The sequence below is a fragment of the Pseudonaja textilis genome, chromosome 9, assembly GCF_049901715.1.
Source record: "Pseudonaja textilis isolate UNSWEBS1 chromosome 9, rPseTex1.2, whole genome shotgun sequence".
Taxonomy (NCBI): Eukaryota; Metazoa; Chordata; class Lepidosauria; order Squamata; family Elapidae; genus Pseudonaja; species Pseudonaja textilis.
In genome coordinates this window covers 27,216,207-27,239,216 of record NC_141998.1, presented here as the reverse complement: position 1 = coordinate 27,239,216, position 23,010 = coordinate 27,216,207, and the positions used below count along the sequence as shown (strand labels likewise).

The following is a 23,010-nucleotide window of genomic DNA, read 5'->3' as shown; positions in this document are numbered from 1 at the left end:
CTGGGCGCTCACCATCCAGCCATCCTCAGCTCTGCAGTTCTGACGAGTGCAAAGGGATGCCCGAAAGAGCAGCCTCCCCCGCCCACACCCCAAAGCAGGACTGCTGGGATGTGGCGCTCCAGAGACCCAACCTGGCCCAAACCGCGGTGGGGTTCTGAGAGCCTCCCGAAGAAGCGGCGAGAAAGGAGAGAAGCCTGGATGAGCCTAGAAAGGAGCCACGTTAAGTAAGCCGAAGGCACCCTCGGACCAACTCTTCTGCCAGCGCAAACTTCCATCCCCAGAAGGAGCAGGTCTGCCGGGTACCCCGCACATCTGAAAGGCTCCAAGTTGAGCAAGCAATCCCACCTGACCAACATGCAGACACAACCCACAGCTAATCCCTTTGCATCCTCACCCCACAACCACGGGAGGCCCAGCCAGGAGCTGGTTCTTGGGTGTATTTACATTAGGGCAGGGTGAGAGAGCCATCCAACGCATGGAATGGGGGCATGCAGCCTAAACCCCAACCTCAAGACGCAGGCCCAAAACCTCAGCCTGGTCGCTTGGGGTGCCAGCAGAGCAAGCTGAAGCTGGCTGGTAGAGCCAGGAGAGATGCCAGCAGCAGGCCATCCAACAATGGGGGCGGGGGGCATTCAAGGCCACCTGGCTCTGGGCACCCCCTGTACCACTTGGCCCTTGAAGAAAGAATGGGCAGCCAGCTTCATGGTGCCAAGGCAGCAGGGAAAGGAGACGGGGCAACCACATGGAAGTGGCACCAGACCTACCAAAGGCCACATGGCAGGTGCTCCCACACAGGCAAAGCTCTTTTGGCAGAGGGGAGATCAGCCCCCTACTCGGCAGTGGAAGGCCAGAAGCAACGCGGGCATTCCGCCACCTCCGCCAATCCAAAGGGGGGGGGGCGCTCAGCCAAGGCTCCCACAGGGAGCCCGCTGCCTGGCGGCGCTGCACCCGGAAGGGCAGTCCAAGAGTCCGCCTGGGCCGGGCTGCTAGGAGCCGAGCGGGGCGACGGGCCAGAAACCGCTGGAGAAACGTCGCCCTGTCCGGGCCCGCCAGAAGCCTCTTCCCTGCTCCGCCGGTGGGACGGCAACCCAATCCAGCCGCAACGGCGCGGCCCCCGGCTTCCCTCGGCTTCCGCCACAGGCCCCGCGCTGGGCCAGGAAACCATCGCGCCGCCTAACAGCGCCGCCGGCCCGGAGGGCGCCGGGCTCCCCGCCGGACAAGATGACAGCGGCGGCCGGGAAGAGCCAGCCACGGTCCCGGCGAGGAGAGCGGCGGCGCAGTCTCGGCAGGGCAGGGATCGCGGCCCATCAGCCGCGGGGCCTCGGCAGAACACAGAGGCGGCATCCGGGCCGAGAGTCGCGGGCCGGGCCTCTCCTCGCTCGCTCCCGCCGGGCTGGTGGTCGGCAGGCCGCGATGAGCCGGGGGCCGCATACGCCGCCCGCTCGGCCGGCGCCTCCCGCCCGCCTACGGTACCAGCACCGCGGAGCCCGCGCCCCGCTCGGCCCGCCCTCCGCCGCTGACAGCGCGGCCACGCGAGCGCCGTCCCGGGCGGCGGCGGCGGCTGGGCGGACAATGACCCTCCGGCCCGCAGCGCGGCGCTGGCTTACCTGCTCGGGGAGGCCGTGGCGAGGCTCCCGCCGGCCGCGCGGGGGGCGGAGGGCGCGGGGGTCCGCACGGTGCCTCTTTCGCTTTCGCTTGCCGGGCCGCGCCGCTCAGCACCGGGCGGTCGGGCGGTCCGGGAGGGTCCTCGCGCCGCCCCTTCGCGTTGTCGCCGCCGCCGCCGCCGCGGCGCCCGGCCCGGCCTCGCTCCGCACAGAAGCCGCCGGTGTCCCCGGGCAGCAGCGCCCGCCTCGTCCTCCTCCTGCCGCCGCCGCCGCCCGCCGCCGCCGCCCGCTCATTTGGGGGCCGAGCGCGCTGGCTGCGCCCCGGGCGAGGAGCCACTCCGGGCAGGCGCCGCCGCCGCCGTGTCAAAATAAGAGTCGCGCCGCCCGGCAGCTCCGGCGCGGCCTCCCAGCGGCCTCTCGGGGAGCAGCACCTGCCGGGGCGGGCGAGGGGCGGCAGCCGGGGCCCTCCGGGAAGGCGCCCGTGGCCGGACACGGAGAGGGCCGCCGGGTGGGCAGGGCGTCCAGGCCGCTGCGTCCGGGCCGGTCTGGGGCCGCCGTGGCCGCCGGCCGAGCCCAGCCGAAGCGTCGCGCAGCCACCGCGCACGGCAGCCCGGCCTGAGACGCCGCGGGACGGAGGGCGCCCTCGCCGGACTCTTAACCTGACGGAGCGCCGCCTGCTGGGCCGGGCAGGCAGCGCTGTTCCTGGGGCGGCTGCGCGCGCCTCGTTCCGCCCGGGACCCTCCGGTGCGCCGGGGTGGAGGGGGCGGCCGTGAGGGACGCCGCCTGCGGAAGGCGCCTCTGAGCGTGTGCTGAGGGCTCTGGGGCTCCCCTGGAGGCGCCCCCCTTCCGTCCCCGGTGCCCGACCGAGGCGAGGCTCAACCCGGGAATCTAGAAACGACTAAGGCGGACTCGAAGGAGCCACGGCGGATGAAACCGGGGGAAGTGCCTGGAGGGGAAACCACGAGGAGATCCCAACCGTACGGGCAGCGCTGTGAGAAAGACGAGCCTTAGGAGCGACTGGCCCCGAGCTCCTCAGCCGAGTCTTCCCCTCCCTCCCCAGTGGAAGTGGCCGATGCGGGGCTGCCCCCCCCGCTTTGCAGACCCCCGCAGATGCGGGGGGAATCTGAGGGACCAGCGACTGCTCGATTCCCTTACCCCACCCCAGTTCAGGAAGGGGGGTAAGAAGATCCTGAGGGGGCCAGAGAGGCCGCCTGGGTGGTGTTAACCATGGTAACCAAAGGAATGGAGGGGCGAGATGAAAGTGAGACTGGCAGAATGGAGGGAGAGAGACCCAATCCAAGAGCAGCTGCCCCTTTGGGTGGTCACCGCTCCCCCCCTCCCCCGCTGCCCCCCTGCCCTGCAGGAGACCCCCTGTCCATCTGCAGAAGGAGCCTTGAGGTCAGGGGGTCTTGACTTGCAATTAGTAGGTGAATCTGCCCCTCCCCACATCTTCTTCCAGGGGTTTCACCTTCCCCAACCTCAGGGCAGTTCTCAGTGGCCCTCCTGGGCGGGGGGATGGTTCTCCCTCAAAACAGCTGATTGGCCTCATAAAGCACTGCAGGGCCTTCTTGTCGCCCACAAGGCTTGGGGCGCCAGGACTCCTGTGCTGGGGAGCAGAGGAGGAGAGGAAGACTTGACTCCCTGCTTCCCCAAGTTCCTCCTGGCCACAGTGGATGATCGTGGGATAATTAGATGCGAGGGCTCATTGCAGACGATGCTCCTGTTGCCTGGCAACTAATGGTTTCCATAGACACAGTGAACCACAGCCTGCTAGGCAGCAAGTGTACAGTGCAGGAAGTCAGGGAGAGAGGAAACCCCCATCATCCACTCCCAGGTGGAGGAGAGGTCTGCAAGGAAGGAGGCCACTCCCGGCCCTGTTGCTGCTGCAGCTCTGCCCTGTCAGCTGAGGGCACAGAGGCAGTGGGATGGCCTGCCCTTGTCAGCCTCCAACGGCTGCTCCAGGCTCCAGGCGGGAATGTGAGGATCCAGAACCTCAACCTTGCTTTGTGAAGGCAGAGCACCAGGTATGGCCCTACCTTGGGGAGGGGGTGGCATGACCTGAAGCTTTCTCTGTCTAAGCAATCTCTGGGTGGTGGTGGGGCGTTTCTTCCCCAAACATGACAAACCCTAAACCAAAAATCCAGGTCAAATGGGGCATCACAGCTTCACATTTTGAAACTGAGCAGGTGAAACGAAGTGCTCCTTACATGCTCCTTACCTTACTCATCATAATTGACAGTCTGGTGGAATCATCTCTTCTATAGAGTAGAATATAGAATAGAATAGAAGAGATGATTATATAATGTAGAACAGAAGAGATGATTCCACCAGACTGTCAATTATTTGGAAGCCTGCACTCACAAACAAAAAAATCCCCACACCAAAAGCCAGTCAAACACCTGGGCACAAACAGATCCCCCCTGATACCTCCAGCTCAAACACACCCCAACCAGGCACCCAGATGAAACCTAGCTTCCTAATAGATGATAGCCGTCCATTTACTCGGAGCCAAGCCAAACTTAAAGCCTCCAATACAGGAACACAATTTTGCCAGCCAATCAAGACAAAAAAAAGCTACAAAACAAACAGAAGATATTAGAAACACCAATCAAGCAGAACACAGCAAACTCCAAGACCAATAAACACAGACCAAGACTCCCAACTAATCAGGATGAAGAAAAAATCATTCTGGCATAGCAGTAGGCTAGCCCCAAATTTAAAATCTGTGAAAGTCTGAAAATTTAACGGCTGTGAAAGTCTGATTCACAGACGAACACAATACAGAAGCCTGATGATGGCAGATGAGATTCTGCTGCTGAAACGTTGCTACAACTTTAAAAGCACAACTATAATGACGTGGGAAATTACCAGAACAAAGCTGAATATTATATATATATAATACACACACACACACACACACATATACATAGAGAGAGAGAGAGAGAGAGAGAGAGAGAGAGATTTTGGAAAACTGAAAGATTACCTCTATTAAGAGAAATTCTTTTTACATTTTTACATATTCATTGTGGTGTATTTCATTTGCTCCAAATACAGAACTACTCCTGCATCTTAGTCATTTTATGCATCATATAAAATATAAAATGACATCATAGTAAACATAATCCATTTTCAATTTGTCCACATTTGGATAATTTAAAAAAAAACACCTTTTCTTTTTTTCAGGCTTAGGAGGTATTTAGGTCTTTGTACCTCTACTTGATCATGAGACCTTTTCCTATCCCCTTCCTCTCAGTGATGGTGCTTGTTGAAATGCAAGCATTGGATCAGCCCATAGAACAATGGCCTGGCCTGAATTGACCTCCCGTATATAGATCTAGACAGTCTGTGTGACTGTGGTGGCCTCTGCGCACCATATTTATCTTGGATAGGTTTGTTGTGAATCAGTCCAGAAAATAGGCTAGTTCAACAGCCAAATGACTGTGTGCACACAATAGGTGCAGCTCCGTGTTCTGAATGGCCCCCCATGAGGCAAACACCCCCCCCCCATTTGTGTGCCGCCAGTGGAAGTTTGGGGATGGTCTCAGGGCTTGCGCTAGGGTCACAGGTCATCCAGGAGGGAAAGAGGTGGACAATGCACTGCAGCTCATTGAGGTTACAACTTCCTTGTCTCCCCTCTCTAGAGAAATGGCCTGTTCTGTGAATGTGGGGAGTAGAGGATTCTTTGCCTGGGATGTGTGCAGAGTGCTGGGCCCTCAGCACATACCTGGGACGACTCTAGCCACCTTTGCTTCCTGACACTTGCCAGCAGAGAGGCCTGGGAGCAGAAGGAGAGAGGGCCTCTCACCTCAGGGGATAAGAGGTGGGACCTTGGGTGGAGGGGGAGGGGATGAGCCCTCTATTTTAAGAGGGTTGGAAGCCTGGACTTGGGACACGAAATCCACCTGGTGGAAGAAGGTAGACGCAGAAGACAAACTGTCCCAGCAATTTGAAGGGGCTGCAAAAACCTGCTCCTGCCCACCATCAATATGCTTTGCTCATCTGGCACAGGAAGGCACCTTTGCACCTCTCTGTCTCCCTCCCTCCTCCAGAGTGGGGTTGCCCTTCCTCATCTGGTCTTTGCCTGGCCACCCCCCTCCCCTTGCACATTCCTGGGGCTAGTGGGCAGAAATTAGCTTTAATGGGAGAAACACATAAATCCTGGTCCTAGGCACACTTATTCATGATTAGCTGAACCATGGTTTACTGAACCCAAGTTTCCAAGCTTATACAATGTCGAAACCACGGCGAAGTGCAGAGTCTGGGTTCCCACAATATCTCAACTATCTCGGTGGAGACCCAATGGTTGTGTGAAAAGGGAAGGAAGCCACAGAGCTTCTCCCAGACCCTCGCCCGCAGACTGCGTCTTTTCCTACCGTCCCCCCAAACCAGAAGCCAGGAATGCAATTTCGGCGGCGGCGCGGCTGGGAGCGCTTAAAGGGACGAGCCCACCAGGATCGCCCGGATCGCCGAAAACCTCCGGCCCGCGCAGTAGTGCGCACGATTGTCGGATGGACTTGCGCTTGCGGAGACCGGCCTTCTGGGCCCAGCTCCACCTGCGGAGCGGCCTCCAGGGCTGGGACCTGCCCCGAGAACTGGCCCTAGACGCCACCTGTGACCAGCTGCCCCCAGGTGAGGCGGCCCCTGCTGGAGCCGCCCCGCCCGCTCACTCCCCTTCCCCGCGTCTTTCGAGGGGCGGCGGGTGGCCCGGGTCGCTCTCGGCCCGGCCGTCCCTTTGGATGAGGCTCCGTCACGGGGAAGGGCGAGGGCGGGACCGCGGCGCCTTCGTGTCCCGGCCGGAGGCCAGCGCCTAACCGCCTCTCCCCTCAGTTGCTGACGAGGCTCTCCCGACGACGCGGCTCTACCAGGCGGCCGGTGGCCCCACCGAGGCCCCTTGCCCTTCCATCTCGGGGGCTCGTGGTAAGCGAGGAGGGACGGAGTGACGGAGGGCCCCGCCTGGGGTCCTGGCCTGGCTTCAAAAGCCCCGGAATAAAGCAGCAAGTTGACAGAGCCGCCTTTCCGTCCCGCGGTTTTGGGGCGAGCGGCAGCCTCGCTGAGCGACGCCTGGCTGTTCCTTCCCCTGCAGAGGCTGCCGGGAAGCCGCACCTGTGGATGTGGGTGGACCCCAACCTCGTCTGCCCTATCCCTGGACACGCCACGGGGCCGCCGCCCCTGCCTGGGCCTCGTCCCCGCGCTGCTCCAGAGGTTCCGTCCTGCACCCCAGCCCGCTTCGGAGACGCCCGCCCGGGAGAAGAGGTTCCACGAGCTGTTCAGGCTGGGCTAGAAACTCTGGAGAGTGCGGGGGGCGGGGGGCGGGGGGGGGGGGCGTTGGGGTCTTCCGGCTGGCCAGGTGCAGCTGGGAGCCTTTAGGCTGGGTGGGGGCTTTGCAAAAGCTGCCTTTCCTTGGCAGCCTTCCTGATTAAGTTTCAAACCGGTCCTCCACCTTTCCCTCCTCAGGGAGAGTTGCTGAAGCACAAAAGTGGGAAGAAAGTTCTGCCTAGAAAGCTCCTCTTTCTGCCGGCCTCTCTCCTGCACTTATTTCCCATCAGTTCAAATGTGCCCGTCTTTTGCCAGGATCCTGGGAGTGCCCCTGAAGCCAAATCTACCCTGCTTCCAAAAGAGGACTCCCAGAGGCCCCCCCACGCATGCCAGAATGCACAAGGGATCCAATCCCGCAGCAGGAAGCTGCGGGCCCAGTCCGGTTGGCCTCGCCCCCCTCTCAATTATTGTATCTTGATTAGCCTGGCCCTGAGCAGCAGTGTGGACAGCAGCCTGACTGTGCAGGAGATCTACAAGTTCACCAGGTACCGCTCTTGCAGCTGTGAGTGGCACCAGGCATACCGCAGGGTGCTGGGGATGGGAGGGCTTTCCTTTCCTGCTCTCGGTGGCCTTGAGGCGGAGGGCTTCCTGCTCCTTCGAGTGGAGCACTCTAGTCTGGCCACCGGTGAGCCTGTGGAGGTGGGCCTGGCCCTTGCCAGGGTGTGATGCTTGGGATGCTGGCCCTTTGCCCCCTTGGCAGGCGCCACTTCCCCTTCTTCCGCACGGCTCCCGAGGGCTGGAAAAACACTGTCCGGCACAACCTCTGCTTCAGCAGCAGCTTTGAGAAGACCACAGACTTCGTTTGCCTTGAAGGGAACCGCAAGTCCCGCCTGTGGAAGTTAACCACAGAGGGCAGGCGGAAGTTTCAGGAGGAGGCGCAGGCCCTGCCAGAGGATATGATGGGCTTGGTGCACCAGAGCATGGACAAGCCAGGTGGGCCTTCCCTCCTCCTCCCTTGTTGGATGTGGGGGGAGCTGGGTGTGTGTGTTCCCCATAGGAAGGATTGGTTGAGGAAGAAATTGGACCCATCGTCCTCTCTGCAGTGAGCTGAACCACCTGGCAGTGCCAGATCCCTTGCCATGGGGTTTCTTGGCAGACCTGCTGAACCCACAGCCTCATCTCCCTTCCCCAGAATTAATGCGGTCTCTCTTTGGCCTTTGATCCTCGGTGTGGAAGTCTGGCAGAGGTGGCCATTTGACCCAAGGAGTTCCCAAGGAGGATTTGACTTTTGCCAATCTAGCCCAAGGGAAGAGGCTGGATTTTCCAGGCACGGGCAACCCTTGAGGCTCTGGGCATCGCCTGCTTGGCCCTCGGCCAGAAGACACTGAGCAAGGCAGCTTCATCCTGACCGGAGCCTGAAAGAAGGGAAGGAGATCCTCACTCGGTTTGGTGTTGGAATTTCTCTTTGAAGCAGTAAAAGCGAATCGAGCCCCTTTCTCTCATTTCTCAACCTGGAGAAGAATCTCCCTAACCCAATAAACGTCTTCAAAGAGCAACGCGGTGTGATTGTCCGTGGAGTTGATTTATATGCGCCCCTCCTCCGTGTTGCCCCGGGAGACGCTTAGCGAGACAGGATTTTGCTGCTTGGAAGGACCCGGAGGCCCATCGGCCGCAGCCAGCAGCAGCTCGGCGGGAGGCCCCTCCTCTCCCATCAGAGCCACCGAGCAGTGGGCGGGGCGCGCAGGGTGCTGACGTCACTGCGGGGCGGTGCATCAAGATGGCGGCCGGGACAGCGACGGTCTTCCGCTGTCAGCTGTGCCGCCGCAGCGCCTTCGACGGGCGCCGGAGCCACCTGTACAGCGCGGGGCACCGGCGGCGGCTGCGCGCTGTCCTGGGCCGGCTGGGCGAGAAGGTGCGCGGGCACGGGCGGCTCGGCCGGCTCCGGCTCGCCCGAGGGCGCGACTGACGGCTCTCCCACTTCTCCCGGGCAGGTGGCGGCGGCGCGGGCGGCGGCGCGGCGGGCGGAGGTGCTGCCCTTCCAGGCGGGCGAACACGAGCGGCGCGTCTGGTGCCCCTGCTGCGCGCGCGAGGTCCCGAGCCACCTGGGCCGCGGCGCGCGGACGGTGCTGCACGGCGGCCTCCTGCAACACCTGGCCAGGTGAGCGGCGGGCTGGCGGGCTGGCGGGGGGCTGCTGCGCCGGGACTCCCCGGCGGCCGAGCGACGCCCTCTTGGCTTCTCCGCAGCCCGGAGCATGGGAGAGCCGTGGCCGCCTTCTGGAGGAAGAACAGGGCCGACCCCAAGCTGAAGGCCGACTACCTGCTGTCCGCGGCGGAGTACCGACGGTGAGTGGCCCCGGTCGGCCTGCTTCCCGGGTGGCGCTGTCGTCATCGTTCCGTGTCCCCCCACCCCGCCCCCGGCTGTCGCCCTGCGAAGGGAGAGCGGCTGGTCTGCGGTCGTTCTAGGAGGAGTTGGTAGCCTTCCTATGCCAGTCTGTGAAGCCATTCTTAAAAGGCACATTTCTGAAGAGGGAGGCAGGGAGCTGTGCCAGCCTCTGGAGAGCCCAGACTGTGTCTTCATGCCATCAGCAGTCACCTCTGCAACAATGGCCCTTGTTGCCCAGAGTGATGGGCTGCTTTGCACTTCCAGCTTCCAAGAATCTCTTTGCAAAGCCCTGGATGCTTATGAAGAGAAGGAAGATGCAGCCATTCAGGAGGTAGAGCTTGGGGGTGCGGGGGAATCCAAGTGGTTCAGGGAAGGACAAGAGCCTGGCTTCAGCTCTGAGTTCCTCTTTTTATCCCATCTTTCCTCATTGCAGGCTGCAGCTCACATCCGAGACATGGAACAGAAGAGACGAGAGATGGTACAGGCCATCTTAGAGGTTTGTGTGCCCAAGTTCAGAGTGGGCAGTATCCATCATCGTGTTTGCAATGGTTTCTGCAGAATCCTCCCACTCAGCTCCCTTTCTTTCCCTGTCTTCTCCGCACCTTTAGTTAAACTCAAAGCCATTTGCCAACTTCAGGAAATGATAATTCCTCTTCCCCAGAAAATACCAGGCTTTGCAAGTATAGTGGATGTTTTCTCTCCTCCCAAATCCCTTTATGCCAGGAGGTATCGTGCCAGGTACTGGGGTTTTGCTTTACTTTTTACTTAGTTCCAGTTTAAATCATTTGTAAAGCCACTATAGGTGCTGAAATGCCCTTTCTTGGCACAAGACCTTTCCCCTCTTTCCCCCACTTACCAACTTTTTATATTTCTTTGTGGCAGCCTTCCCTGCTGAGCCCCTTTCTTCCCCCTCTGGATAACTCAAAATGGTTTAGAGGATTACTTGTGCTCTGTCCTAGGTATTATATAGTAATTTAGAAATTAGCTTTGTAGTTTAACTCTATTATCAACAATTCCTTTTTAATTTTTTTCCACTGGGAAAATGCTCTTGCGTTAAGGGTATTTCTTTTACTGGCATCTGTGCCTGAGTGATTTAGTGGAATCTGCCCCATCTTAACAGTCTCCAGATTACTTTTCAAGATGTATCCTATGTTGCAAAATATGTTGTTGTCTCTTGAAACAAGTGTGTTTTTCCTGAATTAAACTCAGCCACAGAGAGCGGACATGCTAGGTGATGGAACCACTGCTGTCTACACCTTTACAGGGAATTTAAGGTAGGAGTTACCTTAAATCAGAGGCCTTCTTGCTTCGGTATCCCTGTGCTGCTATTCCTGGCAATATTCTCTTCACATGATCTTGGTGCCGAGTCTGTTTTGCTCGTGCTGACAAATGTTCTATGTTGTAGTGATTCTCCTTTTGCTATGGAAGAGCAGGAGCAGCCTGGGCCAAGCTGGAGCACCACTTTTCTTCGAGAAGAGCGTATTTGTACCAGCAACACTATGCCTGAGCTACACTACCCAGAAACAGGGCAGGCCTTAACTTTCATTGGCCACCAGGTACTCCATTAGGAATTCCCTCTTGCCCCTCATGTTTAGCAGCCTAAGTGACAACCAAGCAGTGAGCTTCTGCCCTGGGTGTAGTCTCCTATCTTGTATCCTCCGTTTCCCAAGAATCTTAAAGAGGGAAAAGGGATGCTGTCCTCTGGACTGGGGAGCTGATATTTCTGGCTGCTGGACTCACTACCCTCTTCGCAATTTTACATGTGGGTTTTTTCAGGTCCCCAGTCCCCTACAGTACTAATTTGAGCTTTTCTTTCATTGTTTCAAATGCAGGAAACAGGTGGGGAGGGCAACATTCACACAGGTAGGTTGGAGTCGGCTTTCTGAAATGACTGCTGAGCCTGGCTTTGCCTGTGATGGACATTTGGCTTGCGAGGGGAAAAGAGTCTCTATACTGAAACAATAAGAGTGAAGCATTGATTTGCCAACTATTTAATTTAATGTGCGTACAAACCTTAAAAATGAAGCTAACCATAAATTGCATGCTGCATGGCTATACATGGTGGTATAGCAGATGCAGTTGAATCCTTGAGCATTTCACAAATAGCTATTCTCATATCATTATGGTCAATATAACTTGGGCACATGAAAAGAAACATATGGGGCTTTTCTGATTTGTCCACCTTTCAATCTTGAGGAGCAAAACCTCCCTGGCTGATGAATGACGAGAAGGAAGGTGAAAGGCAGATTGGACCTTCCTATGAGGAATTCCTTAAGGAAAGTGAGTATGCAAGGGCTAGGCCCTTTGGGGTTCAGTAGGAAGAACTGAGCAAAGAATAATGCAACATTTTGTTCTTCTGTCTTTAAAGAACAGAAGCAGAAACTGAAGCAGCTCCCGCCGAACCGGGTTGGGGCCAACTTTGACCACTCATCTCAGACAGGAGATGGTTGGCTCCCCTCCTTTGGGCGTGTTTGGAATCATGGTAGAAGATGGCAATCCAGGTAAACACATGCCTTCCTCAGAGAAGGCCAGAAGCAACAATGAAGAATGCCATTAATATATTTAGAAGACTTTCATCTCTCCCCTGTGCTGCTAGAGACAGCAGTGTGTGGGTGGGTGGGTGGGGGAAGCGGTCTGGGCCTGGCTGCGAAGACATCCTCTCATTTATTGATACTGAATTTGTTGAATTTTTGCTTATGTTAACATGTATTGGCTCATTTCATATATTCCACTTTATTAATTTAACTGGTAAAATTATTGGAATCTTCTCTGGCTCCCCAAATTCAACAATTGTGAATATCAACACATTACATTTGCATGGCTGCCCATCTTCCCCCAAAGTGGGCCCTGGAAATGCATAACGAATAAAATATATAGCCAGAAGAGATTTGTATGTGTGCTGGAAGCCCCCATTGCAGAAGAGTAGAAGAAATCCAGCCTGTCAAGTTTCTGCCCTTGATGCTTCAACTTGTTCTCCTTGGCACTGCTTTTTTCTAGACATCAGTTCAAAGCTGAATCTGGAAATAAGCAACCTGGGTCCAAGAGGAAAAGGCCTCAAACCAGCTAAAAGGTCTGCATCCCCAAGGCAGCTTGGCAGAATTCAAAGCACATTAATCAAAAGAAGCCCAGCGGCTATTGTGGAAGACTTCTGCTGTGGTGGCTTCTGTGAAATGAACTCTGTTCCTGTAGCATTAAGCATGTAATTGTAATTTTATTCAATTACACTTATTGTAAGAAAACTGTTATAATTATATATGAATTTTACTAAAAACTATGGTTACCAATAAATGTGTGCTACTACAAAATATTAAAAGCAAAGTGCATTTGTCTAAGATCCACAAAGCAAATATGAGATTGCAGAAAATATTGCATCAAAGTTAGGAGCTCATCTATGACTTTCTATATATCCCTTGTTTATTCAAGTTCATACTTATTTATCAAGATAGACACTAGCTGGCATACTTGCACTGCCCACACGGTTATACAACCAATGTTTTAATAACATTTTACTTTCGTGTACCCAAATTCTGCAAAACTTTTTGCTATTCAAAAACAGTAGAGCCATTTTACCCCTTGCATAATAATTGGCACTTGTTCAGATCATTACAAAACCTCAAGGAGTTTAATCAATTTATTTTTTTGTGTATACAAGTAACTCTGAAAGCCATTTAAGAATCTGCAAAGCAAACCAAAGAAGAAATTAGATCTTTCTGATGCAATGCAGTCAGTCCCGTGTGGAACTGTATTGGTCATCCGGGGTCCACTTCTCAAGCATCCTCTCCTGCAGCTGGTGCATCACCTCCCTTGGTGTTTCGGGTGTAGATGACCTGTGCTCTGTGCTTGGAGACCAGTTTAATTAGACCTGCCAGGAGGAAACGCGTCAGAGGATCAGAAAGCTTAGGAAACGGAGCGAGCGGGAGCGTTTGGGGGAAGGGGGGGGGCAGCGGTCGGCTCTAATCTTTCAGGGCCCACAGCCGGGCTCCTGCAGGAAGAGCGGGGCGCCTCCGGCCTCTCACCTTTGCCCAGGAGCTCCTGCAGCGCAGCCCGCGCCAGCGACCCTCGAATCTTCAGCCTCTCCGAGACCACGGCGGGCGTGATGAGCTTGTAGTTGGGCACCTCCTTGCAGAGCTTGTCGTAGGTGGCTTTGTCGAAGAGGACCAGGTTGTTCAGCTTGTCCCGCACCTTCCCCTTGGACCACTTCTGCTCGCGGGGAGAAAAGTCCGTCAGGGCCGCCCACGGCCTCCCCTCCCTTCCCGCCCGGCCTGCCCGGCGCCCACCTTCTTCTTGGCTTTGCCGCCGGACTTGTTGACGGGGTCCTTGTCCTTCTTGGCGGACTTGCCCGCGTCCTTCTTCTTCTTGTCGTCTTTGGGCGGCTGCGGGGAAGCGAGAGAGCCGGAAGGGTCAGCCGCCGGCCGGCCGGCCGGCCAGCCACCTACCCGTCCCGCCCAACCCGGGGCCTACCTACCATGGCGCAGCTGGTGGGGAAACGTGCTCCTCTTGGGCGGCTTCCTGCTGGAAAGGAAGGCGGCCGTCCGCGCAGGCCGGAAACCCCGCGGCCTAGCGCACTTCCGGCCGGCACCGGAAGAGGCGTGCCCCCCCTCCAGACCTACGGGGGCCGCGATGGCCATCTTCAGCGTCTTTGTGGTGAACAAGGCCGGCGGGCTGGTCTACCAGCTGGACCACTACGCGCCGCGGGCCGAGGCCGAGAAGACCTTCAGCTTCCCGCTGGACCTGGTGCTGCGCGCGCACGACGAGCGCGTGCTCGTGGCCTTCGGGCAGCGCGACGGCATCCGCGGTGAGGGGCCGGCGGGGCGGCGGCGGCGGCGGCGGGGGGGAGAGGCCGCCCGTCTGAGCCGCCTTCCCCGCAGTGGGCCACGCCGTGCTGGCCATCAACGGCGCCGACGTGAACGGGCGCCTGACCGCCGACGGAAAGGACGTGCAGGAGTTCCTGGGCAACCCGGCCAACTACCCGGTGGCGATCCGCTTCGGCCGCCCGCGGCTCTCCTCCAACGAGAAGCTGATGCTGGCCTCCATGTTCCACTCGTGAGTCGGCGGGGAGGGCGGGCGGGCGGGCGGGCGGGGGCCCCGGGCGCGACCCCCGACCGACCGGCCCCTGCTTGTCGCGCAGGCTCTTCGCCATCGGGTCGCAGCTCTCCCCCGAGCAGGGCAGCTCCGGCATCGAGGTGCTGGAGACGGACACCTTCAAGCTGCACTGCTTCCAGACGCTGACAGGTAGCCGGGGCCGGGCCGAGGGTTCGGATTCGGGTTAGCCTCGCCCTCCCTGCCTTGCCTTGCCTTGCCTTGCCTTGCCTTCCTTTCGCAGGGATCAAGTTCGTGGTGCTGGCTGACCCGCGGCAGGCGGGCATCGAGGCCCTCCTGCGCAAGATCTACGAGATCTACTCGGACTTCGCCCTGAAAAACCCCTTCTATTCCCTGGAGATGCCGATCAGGTGCGCCCAAGCCCCCCTCCCCAAATTCCAGGAAGGCCCTGGGGGGGGCTGGCCTGATCCTGAGCGGCGCACTGGGGCCTGGGGGAGGAGGCCTCCGACCCCCCCCAATTGTTTCCCCCTCCTGCTTTCTTTCTTGGAAGTCCCGGGTGTTGCTAGAAACCTCCTGCTTTTCTTCCTGCTTTCCTCCATAGCGTCAATCTATCCATACACGAGATTTGCAAGTAAGAATGAAAAGGGAATTTTTCTTCAGGTGCATCGCAACCTTTTATGTACCACCTGATATTTTAGCATATCCCAACAAGTATGAAGGGACAATATGAAAAAAAAATATTTGATAAAGATACAATGAAAAATGTGGCCATACGACCAAGGGTGGCCTTTTATTCTAAGCCTGCTTCTGTTCTACCATTTCAGATGTGAGCTCTTTGATCAAAACTTGAAGCTTGCACTGGAGGTGGCAGAGAAGGCAGGGCCCTTTGTGCCAGGGTTATAGGGTGAAGTTCCTCCACTTCACTTGCCCAAGGGACTGCTTGGATCTTGGGACCAGAAAGGCTTCCTAGCAACTCCAGTTGGCCCTCTTCCCCATCCTGGTTTGGACCACCTCTGCTGCTGAAAGTTAGAAGGAAACCTTGCTGGCTACTTGTGTGTGTCTTTAATGTATGCTTGGCACTTTATTGCATGTGGAAATAAAATATTCTTTAAGAACGACTTTAAACCTGACTTGGGGATAAACTGACATCCAACAACATTTGTTACGATGGTTGCTCAATCAGGCAGTGGTTTCGACTGAATTTGTCATTTTTTTCACTTATTAAATCCTTCCCAAAGACCCAGGATAGGCAGGTGGTGTTATTATGGCAGATGCCACTTGATTCCCAGTAACTATTCAGCAAGGGACACAGAGCTTTTATTGGACATTTCTTTATTTTTGTATATAACATATAACAGTCATAATTTAGAAGTTATTATAGTAAATGGAGCAAGATGTATCCCTAAAGGCATCTGATTACATCTGGAGATCTTCATGGCTGCAGAATTGTTAGGCAGTTCCAACCCCAGCACTTAAACACTGCTTTCCTTCTATTAAAGACATGGGGCATTGAACCCCTCAGTCTATACTGATACTTGTGAAAGTTTGATTTTTGTTGACTGAGGATCAACTCTGAGGGTTACTCTTTTTCAAATTCTAACAGTAGTTTTTAGTCCACTTCTAAGCTTACCTGCTATCAACTGAAGCTAAACAGCAAGAATATGGCTCCCTTCTTTTCCAACTTATTTCCTGTTTGGTAATACCTGAGTGTAATTTGTGGGAAGATTTGTGAAATGTCACTTGAAAATCTAACATAGGAAATGAGAACAGGTACCCGAGGGGGGTTGTATGTGTGCCTGAGCGAAGCAATTCCTCAAAGTGAAACTTCCATTCAGCTGCTCCGCTCCCACTGCTGCCAGTGAGCCCAGCAGAGGCTGGGACAGGCCAATGTTTGCTCACGAGTTCCAACTACTAAGGGCCTCCATTATGTTTGGAAGGATGAGAGCTGGCCGTAACAACCTGGTGGGATTTTTGCCACCACTTGATAAAGGCAGTCAGTCAACCTGCTTAGCGCTCCCCCCCCCCCCCATTTTTCTTCCTGATGTCGTGGCTGTGGACGAAGGAGGCTCCTTTGCAGCCAAATCGTGAGGCCTTTCAGTCCACTTTCTTTGGCACGCGGCCCATCTTGGTGCAGATATTTCTCAGAAGGAAAAAGGCCGCAGTGCTGGCTATGCAGATCAGCTCCGCTACCCAGAAGGCTGTTCCCCAGCTGTAGTATTTGGCCACTGTGCTGAAAGGCAGCCCGGCCAGGAAGCCTCCCACTGAAAAAAGAGAGAGAGAGAGAGAGCGTTACAGGGTGCAAGGTGGGCTTTTGTCCTCCATCGATTCCAATTACATTTTCACATACCGTTCGCCATCAGGGCAACAATGGCGTGAGATGTGCCACACAGATTGGATGGTGCGCTCTCATTGGCTATGACGCCAAACAGTGCAATCGATCCATAAGAGCAAAATCCAAAGGCGGCTCCTAAGAGCAGGATCCAGAGCTATGAAAACGGAGCCAGACAAAAGGTTAGGTGGACGATTAGGGCAACTTTCCCTACTATCTGCATCTGCCACTTGTTCCTTTTCCTCATCACTGTCTGCAAAATGGTGCCTTAGATGAAGCACAGCAATGTTTAATATTCAGTATGTGTTGCTTCTCAATAATCCACTAAGAAAGTGAGAAATAACAGCACCTCAGTCAACTTCTATTTTAAGATAACTTTTAGATCAGGGTACTAAAATATCAAACCTCGGTCGTCTCACTACAATCTAAGGATAGCATAATTAGGAAAGAGTGAGGAGAACTGTTCCTGCAGCTCTGCAGAGGAAGGTCGTCTACTTCTATGGCTAGCAGCTACTGCTAATGACGCTGCATCTGGCATCAAGTCAGTGGCTGAAGCAACAAAATGATGAGAGAGAGAGAGAGAGAGAGAGAGAGAGAGAGAGAGAGAAGGAGGGAGGGAGGGAGGGAGGGAGAGTGCAAAGACCTCATGTTCTGTAAAACCCACAAGATCAGCCAGAGGATAGAAGAACTGATTCCAAGAATAATTTCCCTGGAAAAAAAAAAGAAGGGAAATGAACAAGGAGCATGAGAGTGTCTGGAAAAGACAAAACACAGTAATAATTGTATGCAGAAGCAGAGACCCAGGAAAAGGAAAACCCTTACCAGCAATTTTCCAAAGTAACTTTTCTAGCTAATGTTGAATTAATGGAAACCTATTAACCCCATCATTGTTGACTGGGACATCACCATCATCAGTATTTGAAGATTCCCCATCCTTCGAATTACCAGCCTTTTGAGCTGAAGCCAGAGGAAACGCCACAGTTTTGGGATGAACCGATAACTGGTCTATCCTGGTTTCAATAGATGGGCTTGTAATTGCCAAAAGTTCAGGATGCAAAGAATCTATCCAGGAAATGAATTTCACCCTGATTTCAGATACCCAGTTTTGTTTCCCTGAAAGTTGCAGAACTTCACTTTGTTCCATTAAAATTTGTTTCTAAGAACCGCAATTCATTCTACTTGTGGAAATCCTCCTCACGTGTGCCATTTACCTGAAGGTAAAAGCCTTCAAAATGGTCGCCTTTCACCATCTACTCAAACAGGTGACAATATAAATGAGATGAGATTGGGAGGAAAACCAATCCCCTCCTGGAAAGCAACAGCTTTGCTCCCCCTTCAAGGCCAGTCTTGCATAACTGAGCCTCCTTCCTATAGTTCACCTTGGAGGAGCTATCAGTGACTGTGACTCGAAAAAGGAACAGCGAGGCAGCCATGCCGGCCATCATCAGGAGGAGCAGGGGATGCCGAGGGTTTCCGTAGATTGAGAGGCCCACCTGCAATACACACGCGTGGATCCAAAATGAAATGCGGCATCCCTGTTGCACAAGGTCTGTCAACCCAGCCCAGACAAAACCGCCTCTGTCTCGTCATCCAGGCAGAGGCTGTGTGGGGTTTTCAGGGTTGCCCTTTCTCCTTCATGCTTACCCTGGCCACTGCGCGGTCCGAAAGGTAACCAGCAGCAATACTGCCCACGAGGCCCCCAATTTCCAAGGCGCTCATATAGGAACTGCCTAAGAGCAAACAGCACAGTGGCAATTCCAGCGAGGCTGCATCCCTGCCTGTGGCATGGCCAGTCCTGGCGCCTCCCCTGGCCAGTCACACAAAAGGCCTCCCCACAGTTCCACAGAACATTGACTCTGGCTTACCCAGGCCAAGCGTCCACCTTTGGGACGTGCTAAGCTCTCAAAACCCCAGGAGAAAGGCGCTGCCTCCTACCCACGAGGGCCGACTGTCCTCTCTCCTGAATGAGAAATAGCTGTCCCCAGTCAGTACAACACGTCTTCACACCAAACACCACCAGGTAGCCAGAAGAAAGGACCCAGAGGTAGGGAGAACACAGCAGTTCAGCCAAAGTGCTATCATCCTTCGAGGAGTCTGTAAGAAAGAGACCATTTCAGCAATCTGACCGTTCCCCTGGGCACCCCCTTGGCCCTGGTCCTCGCTCAGACTCCACGCTTCCTCTCTGCTCCTCAAGGGGAAGGGAGCCTGGTGGGTTTGTTGATAAATTAGCCTTGCTGCACCGATCAGCACACAGCTCCCCAACTGGGGTTCAAACAATATAAATGGAAGACATGCTTCTGCATCCCTGGCTTCAAACCACAGCAAAGTTTCCATTTAGTTCCAGAAGGCCCGGGGGCGGGGGAGGATGACCCCCAGAAGGCTGCTTTCATGGCCCTGAAGATGGTATCTCTGATCAAGGGGACCGGCTTCCCCACACGCTCACCTTGTTTCCCTTTCTTGGGCTTAGAGTCCAGGTTGGGCAGTCCCACATCTGAAGGCTCATTCTTAATCAGGAGCAGGCACACCAAGGACGCAACCACACACAGTGAGCCAGAGAGGGCCAGGATGGTGCGCCAGGCGTAACTCAGGGCCATCAACGCTGCCACAATGGGCCCAATTCCTCCGGCCAGATTCATGCTGGTGGAGAGGATGGCCCACCAAGTCCCAAACTGGGAAGGTTCAAACCACTGTAGAGAAGGGAGGGAGGGAGGGAGGGAGAGAGAAAGAGAGGGTGGGTGCCTAGGCCAAGGCCAGGTCCTCACATTGAGCTTAGACTTCCAGCACCACCACAGGGTGGTGAGGGCCAAAAAGGAGCAGCAGACGTTTTCTGGACAAACTTCCCTGCTCCCCAAAACAGTCCTGAGAAAGGCAAAATGGAGTGCATCAATTGCTTAGCACAATTTCCTCAAAGCGGCTGACAAGAGCATTTAACAAAAAACCCTCTGAGTGGCAACAGACACAGGGACCTGTGCATTCCAAGTTCATGTACACAAATGAAGTCAAGCAGTGCAGCAGGTGCCCCAGAAAGCTCCCTGCTGGGTTATCGGTGAGCTCAAGTTATGAGTTAGTCTTCCGCTCTGAGTGCCGAGCTGTGAGGGGACTTGAACAGGAGGAGGCAGCCGCCACTGGATTAAGAGTTTCCCAGAAGTACTTGGATAAGGAGGTTCTGGATCAGACTGGCCTTTGGCCTACCGTCTTTTAAGGCAGCCAGCTGAGACTGCTCCCAGCCCCCAAAGGCCACTTGGCTCAGGGCCAAAGGAGGTGACTAGTATGCCAGAAATACCCGAGAGCAACAGGATAGGGCTTGCAATTTATAGCTCCCGTTGCCCTTGCCAATCCGAGCCCCTCCTAGAAAAACGACATCTCTGACGAGCAGAGAGCCCAGGTGTGGCCTCTGCCTCCCCTCAGCTGCAAGGGCAGTTCTTGGTTCTGATAAAGAGCTGCAAGCTGCCAGGACTAACACAGAAAATCAGCCAAGCGTTCTCAGCTTGCGGCTCTGCATGAAGAGATCCAGAGCCAGGGGCTACGCAGGTGGGGGCCATGTCCTGGTGGCTTCCCTGGGACCTGCTGCCTCTGTGGGGGGAAAATTGGCTGCTTCGCTTACCTTGCGCAGCACTTTGCCACAGGGGGGCCAGCCCAGGCCTTGGGCCAGCCCGTTGAAGAACCACAGTCCTGCAAACAGGGCAACGGTAGAACTCCAAGAAAACAGCACGTTGACTAATCCCACCAGGAGGAGGCCGGAAGAGAAGAGCCAGCGGGCACTCAGTTGGTCTGAGAGGACCCCACTAACAAACTTGCTAATGGCGTAAGCGGCAGATTGGCTGCTGGCGATGAGACCTGAATTGGATGAGAGCCCCAGGAAAACCTCAACAGCATGACCAACAGGGCCTGGCCTGAAAGGGGCTCAGGCAGGCCGCGTTAACTGGAACCAACCAAGAGCAAGGCAGGGTCCAGACTACAAGGAGGGCAGAGAGAAGAAAAGCCATGGAGGACAGCCATTTCAGACAAGAAGTGGTGCTTTGCCCACAGAGGACAGCTGGCTATGGGCTCCCTGTGGCCCCTGAGTGGCCATGATGAATACAGAGACAGTTTGCTCTTCCTGCGTCATTATAGCAGCCAGAATCATTATGCCCCTTCCAGTTAAAGACCGAGCTCAAACCAGGCGATAGAATTTCTTTTCTCTCCAAATAAAAGCTATTCAATATAGTAGCCTCTTAAAACAATGGCTGCAGAACTACAACATCTGAGAAACAGCAGCAGGTTTCCATGGCAAAGGAACACCTGTCCCAAGCATGAAGCTGGTTCTCAAATTCCCCCTAAGTCTCTTAGCATGAGGCCTCTGAGAGCTTCAGAAGGGTTCCGTACCCCAGTATCCCCTCTCCAAGGACCCCATGACCAAATAAGTGGAAGGGAGGGAGGCAAACTCACCCAAATCATCTTTGTCCAACCGTACCTCTTCCATGATTGAAGGCATCACGAAGGAGAAAGTTTTTCGGTTGAAATAGTACAAGGTGTACCCAAGATACATAGCAGTGAATATGACAAACCGGTGATAGCCATAATTCTTTCCCGCCATTGTTGGGTGGGTTTGTGCTTCCAAGCGTTAAGAAAAAGAGTGGAGAGAAGGAGTAGGCTGTTCCGCTTTTAAGAGTCCAAACTGCAGGCACAGCAGAGTGGCTGACCAAGGGGAGAGGAAGGGTGGCAGCTAAGGGTTCAAAAGAGGGAGCCAGCAGCTGCCGGATTGTTTGTCTGCGTCTCTGCCGGGCAGAGGCTTTGTCGAAGTTCTGGCTTGTTCTCAACTGTGCTCATGGCTGCTTTCTGGAGAATGATTAACTTGAGGGCCAGGCTGGACACAGAGTTCAGTATAAATGCACCCATCGACAACGGAACCCCTGCAGAGCCAACTTGTAATAAACAGAGTTTGTGTCCAGAATGTAAAGATTAGCGAGGCTTTTTTTTCACTCCCTCGTTCTGACCTCTGAACTCAAATAGTGCAAGATCAAACAGAGCGGATCAAGGTCTTCCTGGAACAAGCAACCTCCTGCGTCAGGACTGGCCCTCTCGCCTGCCTTCCTTCAGAACAGCACCTGGATCCCAGCAGGCCACACTGAGCTCAAAGATGTTCTTCTGCAAGCTGAGAGACACACAGAACACGGGTCAAATGCTGCCCATCAGAGAAGGCAAGTTCAGCATAAAAATATTTACCTACTTGGCACAAGACCATCTGGGTACAGCAGGCAGATTAAAAACCAAGAGCCCCTCCCCATTTCTAGGTAAGAACCGGAGTACAATGATTTTCTGTTACACCTTCGAGATGCATCATCTTATGGGCAGAAGAACAAAATACCAGGACCTTTACCTGCTCAAAGTAGCAGGTGTGCCACAGAGGAGCCACTGATGTGGAGGAAGTGAGAATCACACTTCAGTTTAAAGCGTGGGCATTTGCAAATAAAGTCCGCCTGGCCTCTGACGAGAAGCATTTATAGCGTTCTCCTCCGGCTACCCCTGTGCAGAAGGCTCTCCTTGCAGCCTAAAGACGGGGCCCTTCCAGCAGCAGCCTCAATATTTGGTTTCAACACACTCCAGCAGTAAGCAGGTCCAAAGGGCAAAGGTCCTTAAAGGACACGGAGAGGCCCTGGAATGCTGTCCAGAAGGAAAGGACTGAACGAAGAGTCAGCCAGGAGAACTGCTCTTAGCGTGGGGAAGGGACTCTCTTTCAGAGGAGGACCACCTGCCCCGTTTTCTCCTGACGCCACCACCTTGGCTCAAAGCCTCCTTTTGCCTGGAAGGAGGAGATCCAAACATTAACCCTCAAGACAAACTTTGTCTATCAGCCTTTCCACTGATACTCGGAAGCCTTGGAAGAACTAACCCCCCCCCTCTCTCTGTTGCCTTCTTATACCTGGGTTCTTGCTAATGAACCCCTGGGAGAGGCTGCTTAGACAAGCTAGCTCTTCTTCAGAGTTACCCCTGCAAAATATCACACATTTTCTGCTCTCACCCCAGTTAGATTATTTCCCACCTAATATTTGCTGGATACTTAATCCTTATTAATACGCAGCTTTTGATGTCGGGAGAGGGAGAGAGATTACAGGGCTACAGAAGTTGCCCAACAAAAGCAAAGATGACAACAAGGCCTTGAGGCGGGCTGGGCTGAGGGAGAGGGAGGAGCCCAAAGTCGCCCAGCCGGCTTTCCTGCCTAAGGCCAGGCTGGGACTCCATTCTCGGCTTTCTAGACCGGAACCTTCCCCATCACCCGGAAGAGGCTCTTTAGAGAGCAGTTTCCCCCTCCTCCCTTGGGCTCACCATGAAAGGTTGGGGACGACCGACTGTGATCAACATTTCCCTTTATTCCAGTTCTGGCCCCTTCCTTGAGCTCTTCCTGTCTCAGTGTATCC

The 23,010-nt window shown here is 54.9% G+C and overlaps 5 protein-coding genes across 6 annotated transcripts; 3 read left to right on the top strand and 2 right to left on the bottom strand.

Moving 5' to 3' along the window:
- Positions 1-6,429: 6,429 nt before the first annotated feature.
- Positions 6,430-8,416, top strand: FOXR1 (forkhead box R1). Its single transcript, XM_087938723.1, has 5 exons — positions 6,430-6,521; positions 6,688-6,857; positions 7,176-7,405; positions 7,621-7,853; positions 8,053-8,416. The coding sequence occupies exons 2-5, from the start codon at positions 6,714-6,716 to the stop codon at positions 8,079-8,081; spliced, it is 636 nt and encodes a 211-aa protein (XP_087794849.1). The 5' UTR covers positions 6,430-6,521; positions 6,688-6,713; the 3' UTR covers positions 8,082-8,416.
- On the top strand, positions 8,415-12,548 carry CENATAC (centrosomal AT-AC splicing factor). The gene is made up of 11 exons (XM_026709103.2): positions 8,415-8,772; positions 8,852-9,018; positions 9,105-9,203; positions 9,508-9,574; positions 9,677-9,739; positions 10,453-10,517; positions 10,649-10,799; positions 11,076-11,106; positions 11,440-11,523; positions 11,612-11,744; positions 12,241-12,548. The coding sequence occupies exons 1-11, from the start codon at positions 8,638-8,640 to the stop codon at positions 12,308-12,310; spliced, it is 1,065 nt and encodes a 354-aa protein (XP_026564888.1). The 5' UTR covers positions 8,415-8,637; the 3' UTR covers positions 12,311-12,548.
- A 310-nt stretch (positions 12,549-12,858) lies between these two features.
- On the bottom strand, positions 12,859-13,763 carry RPS25 (ribosomal protein S25). The gene is made up of 4 exons (XM_026709114.2): positions 13,709-13,763; positions 13,521-13,616; positions 13,260-13,443; positions 12,859-13,105 (listed from the first exon to the last, which is right to left on the bottom strand). The coding sequence occupies exons 1-4, from the start codon at positions 13,709-13,711 to the stop codon at positions 13,011-13,013; spliced, it is 378 nt and encodes a 125-aa protein (XP_026564899.1). The 5' UTR covers positions 13,712-13,763; the 3' UTR covers positions 12,859-13,010.
- A 72-nt stretch (positions 13,764-13,835) lies between these two features.
- Positions 13,836-15,408, top strand: TRAPPC4 (trafficking protein particle complex subunit 4). Its single transcript, XM_026709108.2, has 5 exons — positions 13,836-14,038; positions 14,112-14,286; positions 14,372-14,475; positions 14,567-14,693; positions 15,108-15,408. The coding sequence occupies exons 1-5, from the start codon at positions 13,864-13,866 to the stop codon at positions 15,184-15,186; spliced, it is 660 nt and encodes a 219-aa protein (XP_026564893.1). The 5' UTR covers positions 13,836-13,863; the 3' UTR covers positions 15,187-15,408.
- Positions 15,409-15,598: 190 nt separating this feature from the next.
- Positions 15,599-21,613, bottom strand: SLC37A4 (solute carrier family 37 member 4). 2 transcript variants are annotated; one of them, XM_026709097.2, is made up of 9 exons: positions 21,041-21,613; positions 20,217-20,449; positions 19,056-19,299; positions 18,548-18,706; positions 18,257-18,342; positions 17,992-18,105; positions 17,256-17,321; positions 16,631-16,769; positions 15,599-16,544 (listed from the first exon to the last, which is right to left on the bottom strand). In XM_026709097.2, the coding sequence occupies exons 1-9, from the start codon at positions 21,186-21,188 to the stop codon at positions 16,378-16,380; spliced, it is 1,356 nt and encodes a 451-aa protein (XP_026564882.1). In that variant the 5' UTR covers positions 21,189-21,613; the 3' UTR covers positions 15,599-16,377. The 2 variants fall into 2 exon arrangements, with proteins under 2 accessions (XP_026564882.1, XP_026564883.1); XM_026709098.2 differs by lacking the exon at positions 17,256-17,321.
- Positions 21,614-23,010: the final 1,397 nt, after the last annotated feature.

Coding starts and splice junctions, on each gene's coding strand:
- FOXR1 (XM_087938723.1), top strand. CDS start 6,714: ATGTGGGTGGACCCCAACCTCGTCTGCCCTATCCCTGGACACGCCACG. Junction 7,406..7,620: donor GAGATCTACAAGTTCACCAG/GTACCGCTCTTG, acceptor CCCCCTTGGCAG/GCGCCACTTCCCCTTCTTCC. Junction 7,854..8,052: donor CCAGAGCATGGACAAGCCAG/GTGGGCCTTCCC, acceptor TCCCTTCCCCAG/AATTAATGCGGTCTCTCTTT.
- CENATAC (XM_026709103.2), top strand. CDS start 8,638: ATGGCGGCCGGGACAGCGACGGTCTTCCGCTGTCAGCTGTGCCGCCGC. Junction 9,204..9,507: donor TCCGCGGCGGAGTACCGACG/GTGAGTGGCCCC, acceptor TTGCACTTCCAG/CTTCCAAGAATCTCTTTGCA. Junction 9,575..9,676: donor AAGATGCAGCCATTCAGGAG/GTAGAGCTTGGG, acceptor TCCTCATTGCAG/GCTGCAGCTCACATCCGAGA.
- RPS25 (XM_026709114.2), bottom strand. Junction 13,444..13,520: donor GCGGCAAAGCCAAGAAGAAG/GTGGGCGCCGGG, acceptor CCCCGCGAGCAG/AAGTGGTCCAAGGGGAAGGT. Junction 13,106..13,259: donor GCAGGAGCTCCTGGGCAAAG/GTGAGAGGCCGG, acceptor TCCTCCTGGCAG/GTCTAATTAAACTGGTCTCC.
- TRAPPC4 (XM_026709108.2), top strand. CDS start 13,864: ATGGCCATCTTCAGCGTCTTTGTGGTGAACAAGGCCGGCGGGCTGGTC. Junction 14,039..14,111: donor GCAGCGCGACGGCATCCGCG/GTGAGGGGCCGG, acceptor CCTTCCCCGCAG/TGGGCCACGCCGTGCTGGCC. Junction 14,476..14,566: donor CTGCTTCCAGACGCTGACAG/GTAGCCGGGGCC, acceptor TTCCTTTCGCAG/GGATCAAGTTCGTGGTGCTG.
- SLC37A4 (XM_026709097.2), bottom strand. CDS start 21,188: ATGGCGGGAAAGAATTATGGCTATCACCGGTTTGTCATATTCACTGCT. Junction 17,322..17,991: donor TCACTGATAGCTCCTCCAAG/GTGAACTATAGG, acceptor TTTTTTTTCCAG/GGAAATTATTCTTGGAATCA. Junction 16,545..16,630: donor TGTTGCCCTGATGGCGAACG/GTATGTGAAAAT, acceptor CTCTTTTTTCAG/TGGGAGGCTTCCTGGCCGGG.